The following is a 16,922-nucleotide window of genomic DNA, read 5'->3' as shown; positions in this document are numbered from 1 at the left end:
TAACAACGGTGCAGTGATAATTGTGGCCTTCACACTTACAGGTAACGCTTCTGTCTTTCCTGGTGGACATTGAAGTCACCTTCCTGGACTACATCAAAGGAGGGTAGGTCAATGACCATGCATTCATTCAATCCACACTGAGAGATGTTTTGTAGCCTTTCACTGAGAGTTGATATGTCAGTAACTGTCTAATAATAACCCCATCATGACTCAATGTCTGCAAAATGCCAGAGATAATGAGCATGTGTGGAAATCCGATGGAAACATGTACACTTGAATGTGAGAGGAAGAAGGCGAAAGGTGGTAATAGAGGGACTGACAGATGGTCTAACCTAACATCAGATACATAGGGCCCAGATTCTAAAAATTATGTATGTGTGTGTGTGTGCTCACATATGTGTGTGTTAACATGTGGTTGTGTGCACATGTTGCTCAGGAGGGTTGACCATGTGCAACAAGGCATAGCGTGAATGCTCACCCACACACTCTGCCTTCGTTAAACTCACAGAGGGGGAGACTGTCAAGGGGAAGGGTGTGTGTGTGTGTGTGTGTGTGTGTGTGTGTGTGTGTGTGTGTGTGTGTGAACCACCTGGAGGAAAAAATTCCACATTTAAGAATCATTTCTGTTCATGCGTATTATTTTCATTTATTTTATTTACTTATTACTTTTTGCTCGCTGTAAACCCCTGACCACTTGGGGGAGCTGTGCTGTGCGCTGTCTGCCGGGCAGAGGTTAATAAAATCAGGCAGGCGAACTAACTCAGGTGGTGCTGGTTGAGAGAAGCGAACAGTTTTAGACCTTGGTATCTGGCTGTCTATACTGGTCGATAAACGTTTTGATGGTTGGTCTGCCTTACTCTCCTTGAAAACTGTGGACATAAATCAATAAATATAATCATTGTTGTCCTTGAATCAAATTAGCGGAGTAGGCATTTCATTCATTCTTTCACACGTCAAAACATACTCAAAACTATTATTTTGTTCCTGCTTTATGGGGTTACGGAAAGAGTCACCTGGCTTTTAAAGAGGAAATGTTGGAATATATTTCTGATCAAAAACAACAACAAAAAAAAGTTTTGATTGATTTTTGATTAATTTTGATTTATGGTGGAAATAAATAGTTCATCAAAACACGTAGAAGAATAAAACACACTTAATCTCATATCCAACAATTCATTTCTCTGTTCAGGATAATTTCAGCAACGTTAACACAGAGCAACAACTCGAGGACTAATGAACTAATAAGAGCCAGCACTCAGTAGTTTTGTTGTTTTGTTTTGTTTTGTTTTGGTTTTTTTTTACACACACATTGAGAAGTAAAGATTTGTTGGATATGACGGCAAACAAGAACAACTATCTGCTGTGCAGTGCAGCTATGAGACACAATAGAAAACAGCCTGACGACTCAGAGAAAGTTTAGTCATTGGCGGTAGTAAACATTTCATAAGCCACACAGAATAGCAATAGATTTTTTTTTTACTTTCTAGAACACAGGAAATGATTATTTATTTATTTTTATTTATTTTTATTATATATATATATTATATTATATTATTTTTTTTTACTTTTTGACTGTTTTTAGTTCATAGCTTGTGTTATTCACAATCTGTAAAACTGCTTCCTGAGTAAGAACACCAATCAATATGCTATTGATTTAGAATAGAATAGAGAATTAGAAATGCACTGGTGAGCTAGTGTGTATACTGATCACGTTTAAGTCATGTGCCGAGTTTGATCAGTTTGTAAAATAGATTCCATTACTGGTTTGACTAACTGTAGTGAGCTGGCATACGGTTTTTAGCTTTGTGGCTTCTAATGGAGAAATCCCACCATCTTGTCTCCCTACATTCCCAGCAGCACTATCAGTCAGAGAAAAGGTTGACACTCCCAGGAAGAGTTTTATATTGCATTTGTCTTTGTATCGGCTCTTGTTACACAAATGTACAGCTAAATTAAGTGCCAAGTGCTGTCTCTAAATGGACTGTAATGGTCCAGTTGCTCTCACTCAAGTTGCATAATGACCACAAACATACACCCAAGAATGTACCCACGCATGCACACACAAAGTACTTTCTTCCTTGTCTCTGGTGCGACTGTGTGCATAGATATTTTGTGGCTTTGCTGGTCTTTCCTTTTCACTTCCTTGTTTCTCCTCTCAGTTGTCCTCCCCTTACGTCTTCTCTCCTTCTTCTCTCTAATCTTTGGATTGACAGATCCTTTTGCTGCTTCAAACCAATCATCTAATTGTTCATTTGGACCTAATGAGGAACATGATCTGCTGGCAGCATTAGCATAAATGACTGATTTGAGAAGGCTCCATCTCAATTCGGAGCATCTGCGGCTCTCAGTCTTTTCATGCCCCGTTAAAAGGCATTATTACCACCCATGGATCGCAACAAAGAGGTTTAAATTCATGAGCATGAGGATAAAAATGAAAAACTGTTGGCAATATCTTTCATTGTGTACTTAGAAATTGGAGGGAGCCTCATCACTCATAGTGACAGATATTGTTTCCCCTTGTTTTGGTTTGTGAATTGAGTATTGAAACCAGAATAGAAGCAAACGAGAGCTGCTTGCATTGAAGTCATTCTGAGAGGTTATCATTAGATAAACAGGAATGAAGTCAAAGATTGGTAAAGGATCAAATCTTTAAAGGAACTCAGACCTTTTACCTGGTAAATGAACAAGTATATATGTCATATCAATGTCCAGACTAATTTTACCTGATGCAGGTGTGAGCTATGTTCTTCTCCTCTCTCCTCTCCTCTCCTCTCCTCTCCTCGCCTGTCCTCACCTACCCTTCCCCTCCAAAAACTGTTTGTATATAATCAGAAGTCATGCCAGACAACTTCTGATGCCGTTTTTAGGCCACTCTGAGCACTCATGGCTACATCTCCCTCTGGCACTTAAACATAAAGTACTGTGAACATTTTGTCTTAAACGGCACAATTTAAAAACTTCCAGTAACTGTACATAGACTGTTGAGACTAACTCTGAAGAGTGTTTGGTTGTTCTTTAAGTGCTGATATCAGTCATCTTAAAAGTTTTTTTTTTTAATGCAGGAACAAGTCACTAGGGATGCAGAAGAGATGTGTCTAATTAGATGCTTGGCATATTTAGGAAACAGTTTAGCATCCAGCCTATTCACTCTGCAGTGAAAGCTTATTTGGATGTAGAGCCGAACCCCCACTCGCCCTCTCTGGTTTGGATATTTTGTCATAAAGGTTCCTTGCTTAGTCACTGTGGGCTTTAGCAGCAAGTGAACATCCGTGAGTTACAGAAAATCAGCAACTTATTTGGTATTTCCCTTCACACAAAGCACAACAATCATGTTCTTGCTTTGTGCGAGCATTCTGGGTAGTTAGTTGTCATGGTCACTTTTAGTAGAATATGTACGTGCCTCCTGATAAAAAGATGGACAGAAATGGCAGCAGCATACTAAATGTGCAAACCATTACTCACTGGAGTTGGCCAGAAGTAGGAATGATAATGGATGTGCCGTCTCACTCAAACACTTCAAGGTTTAAATAGAGGTTTTAAGAACAAAAAAGTCTGATTTTGAGGAATAAAAGGAGATTTTACTTTTGTGAAACTGACTTTGCTCTTTTCGTTAACTTAGTTAGTGTTAGTGTAACCAGCATTACAGAATTAAATGTACAACTTACTGCATATTAGCCGGGTGGGGAACAGGTGAAAAGGTGGTGTGAGCTTAGAAGTATTTTCTGCCTGAAGCCAAAATGTTCAAGTGAATTTGCCAAGAGGTGAATCACAGCCAATTAAAAAAAAAAAAAGAAAAAACATAGCACGATAAAGCTGCTTGCAACTTAAAGGGCTGGAGAGTTTTTCTCTCTATCTCAAGGACACAGAATGATAAGGTTTAGTCTTTAAGGTAGGCTGCACTCACATCTCTCCTCTAAAACTCCGTGATGTGATGTTGTGGTTGAGATGACTGCCTGTAGAAATCCCTTATCATGGAGGCCAGAACATTTTGCTGCCTTCATGGTCTGAACGCGTTAGCTCAAGATCTTCTAGTGCTGTTCAGGTAGATAGGTGCGTCCCTTTGGGAGGTACTTAAAACAGTTGATAAGCACAAATAGGCAATATATCATAAATATAAAAATGGTTAATGTTATACAACGTGAGTGTAGTGTGTGTGTGAGTCAGCTGCTTTGAATGTTTATACTGCATGAGGAGTGCAATGGAAAGGTAATGCAGAAGTATACATAAATACTTAGAGATTGATGCTGCCCGTGGTAAGAAACGGTTTGAACAAATTAAAGAAAAGAGAAATGGATGGACATTATTTTCCTAAAAGGCCAGTGTGTGTGTGTGGCATTCAGAAACACACATCACCAGGGAAAATTCCAAGTCAAGAAACTGATGTCTCACACAAATTCTTGTCTGATTAATGCAGAGGATCTGTTTGACCTTTCAGGGAGTGTCTCGTGTTCTTTTCTGGATATTAATATTCTCCCCATTAGGAGTCAAAATGATGATGTCAGACATTCGGGATGATTTCAACAAACTGTGACACTGACTTTGAAGTCACTGCGTGACTGAGTTGTACTCCCTGATACCATAAAATAATTACAGTCAGGCTGCAGAGAATTGATAATGTGGATCAGTAACAGTGCCTCAACAGCTAATTTGTGAAATTCATTCAGCCAATATGCGTGTGCGTGTGACAGAGGTTCGGCAGGACAGAAAGTCGAACATGTATAATTTAGGCTACTTGGCTGAAGCTTGAAGCTTATCTGTGCCAGTGTGGGGAACTGGACCAGAATTCACTCAAACCTCCCCTCTCCTGTTCCTCTTGTCCTTGCAGCTGTCCTCTAGAAAAGCTCCAAGCGTTTTCCCGTAATTTTTGGATCAGACCATTTTAATAATCACTCCAATTCAATCTATCCATTGTTTAATCATTGTTGGATGCTGAGGTCTAGGAGTTTGTCTGTTGGTGGACATTCTTTCAAACTGAAGAGACATGACCAGTTTTGATTAAATCACCAGGAGGCAGTTTTACTCGATCTAGCTTGTTTTTTTTTTTTTTTTAGCCTTCCATCATAAACCAGCTCTCTTCAAGAGACTTCAGATCATTACATACCTCTTGAACTTTTTCTTTCCTTTGTCTCCCCCTGTCTCTGCCTCCTTTCTGTCCCCCCTGGATGGCACAGTGCCTACGCTTCACATGGCCTGCTGAGGTGACAAAGATGACAAGCTACTGGCTGCTTTACACAATCTGAATACACAAGATGTGCATAAATAGACAAGCAGGCTGTTGTGTGTGTTCGCGTGCGTGTGTAGCAGCAGGTGAGGATTGGTGTGAAAAAGCGGTGGCAGGTTGACAGAACGCTTATCCATCTCCGGTTCCTCCAGGTTAACAAGACAAGGAAATGTTTTGATTGAGGGAGATGTGCCACAGACTTGTGCTGGGTGCTGTGGTGTTCTTTTCCTTGTTTCATCTCTTTCTGATCCTGTTTTCAGATTTTAGTTTTCTAATTGCCCTCTCAGGATATGCAAACTGAATATTTGTGTGAGAACATCACTCAAATCAGGAAATTGTCTTCTAAATAAAATATTCAGAGGGAAAAGTTGGTTTAGAGAAAAATATTTCTTTAAGTATTGGATGACTGGGCAAGAAATTTTTATTCCCAGGGAGACTGACTTTGCTTCATCTGCTCATTCAAATATCATAATATATATATATATATATATATATATATTATGATATTTGAATAAGATAAGATAACCTGTATAATAACCTATACAGACATTACATGATCTGGCATAGATATTAGTGGTCCTAGCAGATTAATTTTCTCTATTTTTGTAATACTCCTATTGCCGCCATGAGATGTAAGATTTGTTCTTTTGAGTGAAAAGCCCTCCAAAAAATATCAGATGGCTGACCATTCATTTACTTTGCGGGCCAATGACTGGTTGAACAAAAATGCAACCGAAAACTCAAATCCTGCAAATTTGGGTGGTGCGTGGTGACTGCTTTGTTGTGACATCACAACGATCCAGAAGTCTTGACTACTAGCTTTATAAAATCAGTACGGTGTTGATGTAAGATGTTGGTCGTGTAATCTAATTTTTTGCAGAAAGTATTACCTTTTGTTTGCCAGAATTTCTGTGGATGCACCATGTAGAGTTTTGGGGTGACAGCGTTTGATAATGAGGCCGTAGCTGTGTTCGCTGTTAAAAACAGTGTTTTGTGTTTGTGTTTGATGTGAAAGCCCAGTAACTCACTAACTCATTAGTGTCAACGCCAAAGGCCAGCAGGAAGTGTACTCTCAAACATTTATCACTTTTATCTGATTAAGTCGGCAGTTCATGTCTTCATCTTTCTTGTTGAATCACAAGGCAGAGAGAGAGAAATAGTTTTTTATTTAATTAATCATCTTTCTGTTTATGATTTCCAAGGACTCAGATTAACTTCACCGTGGCCATTGACTTCACAGCTTCCAATGGTAAGTATAGGCACAGGAGACACACAAAGAGCACTGAATAGCCACGGGAGTGTTTACACAAATGCATGTTGATGGAGAATCAAGTGTTTTTCTAATACCCCTTCCCGCCACACCCACCTGGCACCTCAAGCTGAGTGCAGTAACATGCTATTATGGCTGTGATGAAGGACTACGTTATACAGCTTCCCTTGAGTTCGCTCTTAGCAGGACAGGGAGCAGCAATAGCGCCAAGTCCTATTAAATCAAATGAGAGCTTTTAGGCGGCAGATGTAAAATATTCTTTACGGGCTGTCACTAAAACGTCGATACCTAACATTAATATCATCACATAGAGTTCTGTAATTAAAGTGAGTTATGTTGATTAAAAGACATGCACAGGGAGATGAGGACAAGTGCATTTACAACTACATTAAGTTAATTAACAGCCTATTCAGCTCTGTCAATGATCCAGTGATTTTGGAATTAGATGAGCCACACATGTTGTTGCGGTGTTATAGAGAATCATTAATGGTAAACCAGTAGAGGTGTATTAGGCGGTTTTAACTGCTTGTCACACATGCTTTCTGTTTCTCTGTCTCTTTGCTTTTAAATAAATGACCTTAAATGTTTCATGCAAAGTTTGCCTTCCTTCTCAAAACAAAAGATCTCATTTGTAAAAACAATAAAATATACTGCATTTTTACGAATATGTAAAAAAAAAATTCAGAACATAGATGATTCACCTGTTGGAAGGAAGTTCATGTTATTCCTTAAACTGTAACCATGGTAGCTTGTAATGAGAATGATATCATACTAATTTGACATCTCACTAAATAAATCAACATTGCTGGACATAAATAAGATCTAATTGTGTTTTTCTGTGTCTGTATGTGTCTTACTTTGCCATAAACAGGTAACCCAGCCCAGCCCACCTCACTCCATTACATGAATCCTTATCAGCTGAATGCCTACGCCATGGCCCTCAAGGCTGTGGGGGAGATCATCCAGGACTATGACAGTGATAAGATGTTCCCCGCATTGGGCTTCGGGGCCAAGCTGCCCCCCGACGGACGGGTTTCCCATGAGTTTGCCTTGGTGAGACCGACCTAGATAGAAAGGAAGGATTAGAAGAAGGAGTGGAGTTGTTCCCTGTGTCAGGCTTACAAATCAGACATCTCTGATTCATCTTTCGTTAAATTCAGAATGGGAATCCTCAGAACCCCTACTGCGCGGGTATCGAAGGTGTGATGGAGGCCTACTACCAGAGTCTGAAGTCAGTTCAACTCTACGGGCCCACCAATTTCTCCCCTGTCATCAACCACGTGGCCAGGTAACTCACATATAACTGTATTTAACATCAAAAGAGCCTCCATTTTTTTCTCTTAATCTTCCCATCAGTACTTGTCTTCATCGATTTTTTTTTTCTTTTTTTCCTCAGAACCTTTGAATTAAAAGAACTTTGCACCAGACTATTTGCTATCACTGTTTATATAATGAACTTAAAATCATTTCTGAACGTGTGGAAAAAAAAAAAAAAACATTCAGTAAATTTCACTCTGTGATTGACACTCAACATGTGTTCTCAGGTTTTCTCTAATAAGCTGTCTGCAGAGAGAGTGTTGCCAGGCAGCTAACAAGAGTGACAGGAAGGGAGGAAGTACACAAGAAGGACAAAAACTGAGAAACTACCTAGCAGCTGATTGCTTGTTTCGTTTCTTTTTTCCCCTGTTTCTGTGTTTCGATGTGATCTTAATTCACGCAGCAGGAAAGTCAAGCGTACAGTGATCTAGTCCGAAAAAAAAAACCAAAAAACAAACAGCAAAACTCTGGTAAAGAGGCAAACGCACTCAAGAGAAAACAGGCCGTTTCACAGAGGCAGGACTCAGCCGCTCTTTTCATCAAACCCACTTGAACTTATCTCTTTTGTCTCCTGCTTTCTGACTCTGTTTTCTTATGGTACAAACTAATTATTAATTCCTTGATAATTTCTGTGTTGACACAGGCAGTTTAATTATATGGTTACTCAAGAGATGAGAAGCTCAATCCCACTGTCAGTCATAATGTTGAACTCAGGAGTTAGCCTCTCATTCGTTCAGGTACTTCCACAAAAATCAAATATTAACTAGCAACCAAATGGAGTACCTGGATGTAAGGTTGATTTTTCTGAAGCACAAATTGCTTTGAATATTTGACGCAGCACAGCAGTTTGCATGAACCCATTACCTTCACTCAGCCAAACTGTATCTTATTAATTTTGTTTCTACTCAAAAAATCTGCGGTGCCAGATGCATTAAAACTATCATACATAAAAATAAATACATAAAACGATCTGCTGGAGATACATGCATTTTTCTGCAACTGTTTTGCCCGTTATCAAGTCCCCACCCCTTGTCTCATCCGACCGCTGATCAACATCACTATTTTCATAACTTCTCTCATTTTTTGATACAACACGGGTCTCAAACTCCGGTCCTGGAGAGCTACTCTCCTGTGTGTTTTAGATGTTTCCTGCTCCGACACATGCCTGATTCAAATGAGTGGCTCCTCTTCAGACCTCAGCAGAGCTCGATGACGAGCTGATTAACATTAACAGTGCGAGGCACCTCAGTATCAGTGGGGTACAGACCATCATATGTGCAGATCTCACCACTTCATATAGAAAGGTGACATTTAGCAGAAGCCAAAGAAAGTGAAATGATCTCAGTGTCTAAATATCAGTAACAATCAGTTTGTGACTCACATGGGAGTGAAAGGTCAAAATCAACTTCACAGGAGAAAAATAAAGCCAATTTAGTCAGAGGATGTGTTGAATTGACATGACGATGGATGTAGAGAAAGATGCATTTGACAGATTAAGATCCTTCAGTGTGGTAGGTCAGTGAAATGTATAAAATGAAAAAATACATTTCAGGGTGGTGGAATTCTTCATTCTATTTAGTTATTTGAGAACAAGCTGAGAATTTAATTAAAACTCACAGCGGCATAGTGGTTAGCGGAGTTTCCATGTTCACCTCGTGTTTACGTGAGCTTCCTCTCACCGTCCAAAGACATCATGTTTGGATTAATTGGTGACTCTAAATTGTCCGTAGGTCTGAGTGTGAGTGGTTGTTTGTCTCTGTCTGTCTCTATGTGTTGACCCTGTGATGGGGACAGGTCCCAGTGTGAGGTTGGACTGGCTCCAGCACCCCCCGCGACCCAGAAACAGATAACTGATAAAGCTGAATAAAGCTCGATATGCTAATGTTCTGAATAGTCATAATAAACCAAGCATATCATGACAGCACAGAAATAATGACAAATATGGTTTTGTGTGTTTTTTTTTGTATGTAGGTATGCTGCTTCAGTGAAGGATGGCTCCCAATACTTTGTGCTCCTAATCATCACTGATGGGGTCATCTCAGACATGGCACAGACCAAGGAGTCCATTGTCAACGTAAGCATCTATTCTGGCTGTTAGGAACACCTGTTCCTTCTCTGCAGCACCCTGAACAAAAGGGAAAAATGGATTTCACGTCAACTGGTTTAATTTTAGAAGAAATAATGATAACTAGACGATCACTGTCAAGTCATAGCAAAGGGGGAACAATCATTTTTGTGACAACACTGATCCATTTCAGGCCCCTGAAAGCACAGGGGGCTGGTAGGAATGAGCAAGGAGAGAAAATATGGAGGCAATGTGGAAAGGAGGTGTCAGAGATAAGTGAAGAGTGAAAACAAAATAGGACCAAAGGGCACTAGAGATGTACAGAGGAGCTGTAGCAAAGGGAGCAAAAAATTGATGAGATCTTTTGATAAGATCATCTATTGCTCTGCTGCCTGAGGTCAGCACATTACTCATATAACTCAGCACACACTGCTGGCGTCTCACTGTAATGCACACCCTGACAATTGAACATGCTCAGACACACACAACACAAACACATCATTTGTAAGCTGTCAGTGTGTCAAGCCAATGTTTTTGATTCTCATTTCTGTCATATAACTCACTGCGATTCCCCGACCCAAAGCAGCATGGCAAGAGATGGAAATACGCACGTTAAAAATTCACACACTTGCTTGCACATATTATATCTATTTTACATGCTGACACCATTGATATACACCATGATCAGTGAAGATGTAAACTGAGGGTGGAGGGCTGCACCTGTAACACAATAGAAGTTCAGCCCCATTGATGACCCACTTGAGCAGAAACACAGTTTTTATAAAGAAAGTAATAATTTTTAAGCTACGTATCAAATATATTTTGAATATTTATTGCGCGTTTCTTCTCCTGCAGGCCGCCTGTCTGCCAATGTCAATCATCATTGTGGGGGTAGGACCTGCAGAATTTGATGGTAAGTCAACAAGATCTTGTGTATTTGATAGTAATGATTGCAGTTTTTGCTCGAGCAGTAAAACGTATCGCAGGGTTTGCATTTTCTATTCCTGCCTATCTGACAACATTCTTTATCTTTTTTATTCGCCTCAGCCATGATTGAGTTGGACGGCGATGAAGTCAGAATCTCGTCCAGAGGAAGATATGCTGAGAGAGACATTGTTCAGGTACGGACTCGTGATTGTTTAGACAGAAATGAAAAATTACACCAAGCTCACATGGCCTCTGCCCCCCTTCTCCCAATGAACACATTAAATCAGTTAGTCAATCCAAAGGCACAAAACTGGTAAAGGCTGCCACTCATACTAATGTACGTGTAATATATGCAAAAGTAGCAAAACATATTAAGTAAATGTTGGAAAATGTTGGGCAATTTCCAAGCAATCAGAGCAGAGAAGATTTCTATGGAAGTCCATGATTAGACCAAAGCCTTGTCAGTGTGTTTTTAAAGGTGAGTGGTTTAAAACACCTGAGTCCTGGCCTGGCTGTTGAGCTCCATCCATGTAGACGGACAACTGGTCACCTCTATGCTACACCAGACCCCATATGGCAGGACAGAGGCTGAGAGGCACACATATAATGGCATGCTCTCCTCGTAACTGTGAGAGTTCGCCACATGTCTGTCTCTCCATCTTTCACTCAGCCTCACTTTCTCATTAAAGGTATGAAGCGAAATTGCCCACTCTGACCCCCGGCCCCTGGCTTTAAAAGCCTGCAGGGCAGTGTGAGGTGTGTAGTCAGTCAGTCACTTAGATGAGACCTGTGAAGTGCTACAGCCAAAACTAAAAAAAGCTCAAATTTTTATGCCAGCTAGGAGCCACATCAAGGTCCTTTCACCATGCCACGTGAATTAGATGGTTCCCCACTAACTAGAAAGCATGAATAGATGTGTCAAATGCAAATGCAATGTCACGTTTTTATTAAGCCCTTTGATTCATCCAGCACATTTGCCTATACATCTACTCCCTTTGTTCTTGTTTTTATTATTATCCTCATTTGTGTTTTAGTTCAGGATCAGCCCACACTGACAGGTGATAATTTTCTTGTTTCTGTGGTAAGGTAAAGAGCAGAAATGCAAACATGAGAGCCATTTGTTTGGCTATGCCACAGTGAAGGCAGGTTTTTCTCCTCCATGACCTTTATACTGCCACTGTCATATCTTGCTCCCTCATCCTGAAAAAGCGACTAACTCATTAGTTGGCTTTTTAACAAGCACACATACACACATATGCATACACATACACAGGCACTCAGGGGAAGGGAAAAAAAAAAAAAAAAGCAGCGAGATGTTGTAAAACTAAGTTTCAGTACATGAACATTAAAACAGCTCTGCCTGCAGACTCTCATTATCAGCCAACTAATAACCCAGAGTGACATAGTGAGGTTCACATTTTCCAGCACAAGTTGGCCTCTCGTATGACTCTGTGACTAGCTGACAACAGCTCATTAAGTAAACCTCCTCATATCCCCATTTTGTGCAACAGTATCATCTGTGTGAAAGCATATAACCTGTGCAGGTTTGTGACACAACAATTGAACATTCTAAATGCAGCGAGGCTGTGAAGTTTTATCTTCATAGTTTTTAGGACTAAACAGTTTATCAAAATATGGCCAAGAGCCACATCCAAGTCGAAGTTGTAATTGAAGTGAAGAGCCGATCTCATGCTACAGGGCTCTGCGGGCTCTGTGCCCATCTTCTCTGCTCAGTTTCACATACCAGCCATCCCAAATGCCATTAGCAGATTTCACTACCTAATATTTTCAAGTTACTACTTAACATCGCCGACGTGCAGTATCCTTTCTGTCTAGATTTGTTGCTCACATCAGTCACCCCGCAGATCTAATTGATGCTGCACCAGCTATTTGCTAGAAAGTTGGAATTTTCGAAAACCGGTCACCAGAAAATAGGGCGATTCTGGCACTGCTTAATTATGAAAGTGATCCAGTCCGGTGAGGTGGTTTTGTTTTTTGCTAAAATAATGCTGAGGTTCACAAGCACCTCTTCAGCTCATGTCAGACTAAAGAGGACAGATCACATGATATAATTAGATTATTTTCCTTTTCTGCCTTTTTGATGTTTTTCTGTTGTTCCTCTACTCTTTTTCTCTTCCATTTTCCCACACCTTTTACTGTTTCTGCTCTTTCTGTTCTTTTTTCTGTAATCCCCCCCCATTTTGTCTTCATTTCCTCCCCTCTCAGCTGACCATTCTCTAAGCCCCTAGAGCTGCTCCACCTCTTCAGGTCTCCATTTTGGCTCGTAACATATGCACTTCACAGGGATAATAGTGGCAAATTTACCACTTGAAATTCAGTTATTTTTGATACAGGGTCCTTATCTTTCCCAACTCGAGCTGCGTAAAAGGGCACAGAAATATCCCCTTAATGACTAAATTCATGATGTTGTGGTGACAGACTGAGACAAAAGCTGAATGTCCCAGATAAAAATTGTCATCTTTACCCGTTGACTATATATATATATATATATATATTAAAATGGAGACGCAGCCATGTCTTTGTGCTGCAGTGTAGAGTTAGTTAGTCCCAGTATTATAAGACGGTTATTTAACTTTCATCTTAAGCGTTCCAATGCAAACCAGGTAACACCGACAGCACATGCTAGTTGTGAATTGGTCTAATTATGACCTGCAACTGCAACCTGTAATAATGATGTCCCAAAATCCTTCAAAGTAAAGCTCAGTAATGTTGATAGAAATCTAGTTAGCTAACAATTGCAAATGACATTAGAGCTGCAAAATGAGTGAACTGCATTTCTGTAGCATTTTTTCTCATAGTGACCGCTCAAAGCTCAATAGACGCTACATACAAACTTTGAAATGCAGACTCTGGGAATGAAACTTAAAACCTTCAGATTAGTAGAACATCCAGTTCCACCAAGTTCAAATTGTCATTTTAATTCAAGTTTCCTCTGCCCCCTCTTAGTTCGTCCCATTCAGAGACTACATTGACCGGACGGGGAACCACATCCTGAGCATGGCCCGGCTTGCCAAAGACGTCTTGGCTGAGATCCCCGACCAGTTCCTGTCCTACATGAAGACCCGTGGGATCAAGCCGTCGCCAGCACCTCCCCCCTACACTCCGCCAAGCCAACCCCTCCAAACCATGATATGAGTAGCAGTGTGGAGAAAGGTTTTTAGAAGTCAGGGGAGACTTAACTGACAAAACGCGCAAAATACTTCCATTACCTTAAAGCCGCTCTCCATGCCTTTTTGTCGTGGATCACGGTGGTCTTTCTTGTGTTCAGGAAGCTGCATGCCGGACCAAGAGAGTGACGCTTTCGGGGCGGGAAAAGCCAATGAGAGTCTGTTTACTTCCACTGTCAAGCATTCCTGTTAGTGTCTGGATTGTTCTTTCTTATGTTGCCTGGTAAACCTGGACAGGAGAGCTTGGAGAGTCTGGATTCAAGCTGGAAATGATCTCGCTTGTCTGATCCAGCTGATGGAGGAAGGAAGGGAGAAGGACTCTAAAGAAGGCCCGATCTAAGGCAAGCAGAATGTCTCCAGACAAAGCAAAGGAATCACTTGATCCTAGATGAACACCAACTTCTTCTGTAAATAACTGGACATGTAAAACGTCTTTCTGTCTCTCTTTCTCTCTCTCTCTCTCTCTCTCTCTCCCTCTCTGACTCACTCATTGTTTACAGTAAATGCTAACAAGGATTTTTACTGTTGATATTTTTATATCCACATAGTTTGAATATGAAGCTTATTCTGTAATTATCTCTATTATAAAATTCTCTCTCTCTAGCTCTCTCTCTTTCTCCCTCTCTCTGCCTCTCCCTCTCTCTCTCTCTCTCCCTCCCCCCTCTCTCTCTCTCTCCCTCTCTCTCTCTCTCTCTCTCTCTCTCCCCCCCCTCCCTCTATCTCCCCTCTCTCTCTCTCTCTCTCTCTCTCTCTCTCTCCTCTCTCCCCTCTCTTTCTCTCCCCCTCCCCCCCCCCCTCTCTCTCTCTTCTCTCTCTCCCTCCCTCCCTCCCTCTCTCTCCCTCCCTCCCTCTCCCTCCCTCCCTCTTCCCCCTCTCTCCCCCCCTCTCTCTATCTCTCTATCTCTCCCTCTCTCTCTCTCTCCCTCTCTCTCTCTCTCTCTCCCTCCCTCCTCTCTCTCTCTCCCTCTCTCACTCTCCCTCCCTCCCCCTCTCTCTCTCCCTCCTGACAGCTGTGTCAGGTAGCAGCAGTGCAGGTCCTGGTAGCCCTTCCGTACTGTACCGTACCGTACTGTACTCTAGTGTTTGTATAAACCTTTTGCATGAGTGTAGCCTCGGTTAAGTGCATGCATTTAGTGGCCCTGCACTACCTCTTCTACCCATCTGTCTGTCTTTCAGTTCATCTGTCCGTCTGTCTGTGGGGGGGAGAGTGTCTGTCAGCCTGTTTCTGTTGGTCACTTCGCCTGTCTGCCTGTCTGTCTGTCTGTCTGTCTGCACTGCTCTCAGGCCTGAGTCTCTTGTCTGTCTCTTGTTACAGCCTCCTTCCGTCTATCTGTCTCTCTCTCTCTTTCTTTCCTCTCTTTTATATTTCACTTTTACTAGCTGTGTTTCCATCCAACTGTTTTCTACTTATCTTTTCTGCCAAAGTTTTCTCAGAGGAGGTGAATGAAAAATGTAACACATAGGTCCTATTTACGCATCTAAAACAAAGTTTTAGTTCAGCTAACACAATCAGTGTTTCAATTGCGTAATTGATTAATCGGATATGAAATATAAATTAGAGGCGTGATACCTCCATTTAAGGTCTGCGTTATGATTGCTATCTACACATGCATCTGTTGTGCCTTTTTAAGGAAGCAATTAAATATGGCCTCATTAACAATCTCAGTATACCAAGACCAATATTTTTTTTCTTCTGCTTCAGATTCAAATGATGCACTTTGTAGCATTTCTTGACTGTTGAATGGGAACATGGCTACTCTACCTCTGTCCCTGTCCTCCAAACTGCCTTGGCAATAGGATGCCCACGTGCCCAGGGGTTTTGTCACATGATGTTGTCAAACACCCATATCCCTGCCCCATATTTAAAATGACAGCAGCTGCTCTCAAACAGAAGACTGTTTGAGCAAAAAGAGCCCAGTGGTCAAAAATGCAGAGAAAAACACACTTTCCCTATGTTTGCTTTTCGTTCCATTCAGATCTTTCTTTTTGGTGTGTATTTTTTTTAATTGCACCTTTGATACAGCTTTTTATATGTTTGTTTTTATGATGCATATTTTAATGTGCCAATCATATGTAAAAGGATGATTTGCATGATCTCTGTCATTTACCGATAACGTCGGTTTCTGATTGAACATCGAGTGATCGTTTCTAAATGACTCTGTCTCATGGGGAATGAGAGGATTTGTGATGCGTGGTCATGATAATGTGAATGAGATTTGTGTGTTTGTATGAGATTTCTTTAAAACAGCACGAGGAAGAATGTCCAAAAAGTCTTACGCAAACATTTGAACGTTTATTGTGAACTAATTACTTTGCAGCACCAAACATGTGAAGGATTATTTTTACGTAGCAGTGATGGTAGCTCACAGTCAAGCTTGCACTATGTTTGTTGTATCAACACTTAAACTGTTGTTTCATCGTACCAAAACAAGGCATTTTAAAGTAAGTCTGACATCTGCAGATGTTTTTTTTTTATTATTTTAATTTATTTCACTACAAAATCAGACCAGACAGTGTCAGAACTGTGATGACTCAGCAGACACTGTGTAATAGTCAGGAATCAACTGTCTGAGTAATACACAAACAGTTTTAGTGTCATCACAGAACCACAATAAATATTACACAAAAAACTTATATAATAATACATTCTATATATATTTCACCATATAACTTATATATCACCCTGTGATGTAGAAATAGCATGTGAGAACACTGCTTTTGTCTAAAATTATCAGATGAATCAGATTAGAGTTTTTTTTATTTGTCAGACATGCAGATTAATTTTACAAACCCCAAAAGACACCAGACACCTTGGCCATAAAAAGGCATTCTTTTTTTTTTTATTTTACCTTACTTTTTTTTTTAACAATGCTGCCTTTTGTAATTGCTTGACATTCTTAAGCTCATTTTTCATTTCCCCTAGTCACCCTCTGT

General features: G+C 40.6%; 1 protein-coding gene across 1 annotated transcript in view; it reads left to right on the top strand.

The window, feature by feature from the left end:
• Nucleotides 1-14,693, top strand: part of LOC115036635 (copine-8) — a 58,266-nt gene extending 43,573 nt beyond the window's left edge. The window contains exons 13-20 of the mRNA XM_029494886.1: nt 42-103; nt 6,424-6,470; nt 7,363-7,544; nt 7,652-7,779; nt 9,780-9,882; nt 10,729-10,786; nt 10,921-10,994; nt 13,768-14,693. Coding sequence (XP_029350746.1) covers nt 42-103; nt 6,424-6,470; nt 7,363-7,544; nt 7,652-7,779; nt 9,780-9,882; nt 10,729-10,786; nt 10,921-10,994; nt 13,768-13,956 — 843 coding nt within the window. The 3' untranslated portion in view covers nt 13,957-14,693. The remainder of the gene's footprint in view (nt 1-41; nt 104-6,423; nt 6,471-7,362; nt 7,545-7,651; nt 7,780-9,779; nt 9,883-10,728; nt 10,787-10,920; nt 10,995-13,767) is intronic.
• Nucleotides 14,694-16,922: the final 2,229 nt, after the last annotated feature.

Source organism: Echeneis naucrates, chromosome 23 (genome assembly GCF_900963305.1).
Source record: "Echeneis naucrates chromosome 23, fEcheNa1.1, whole genome shotgun sequence".
Taxonomy (NCBI): domain Eukaryota; kingdom Metazoa; phylum Chordata; class Actinopteri; order Carangiformes; family Echeneidae; genus Echeneis; species Echeneis naucrates.
The sequence above is the reverse complement of the archived record's forward strand: the minus strand, read 5'-3'. Positions and strand labels throughout refer to the sequence as shown.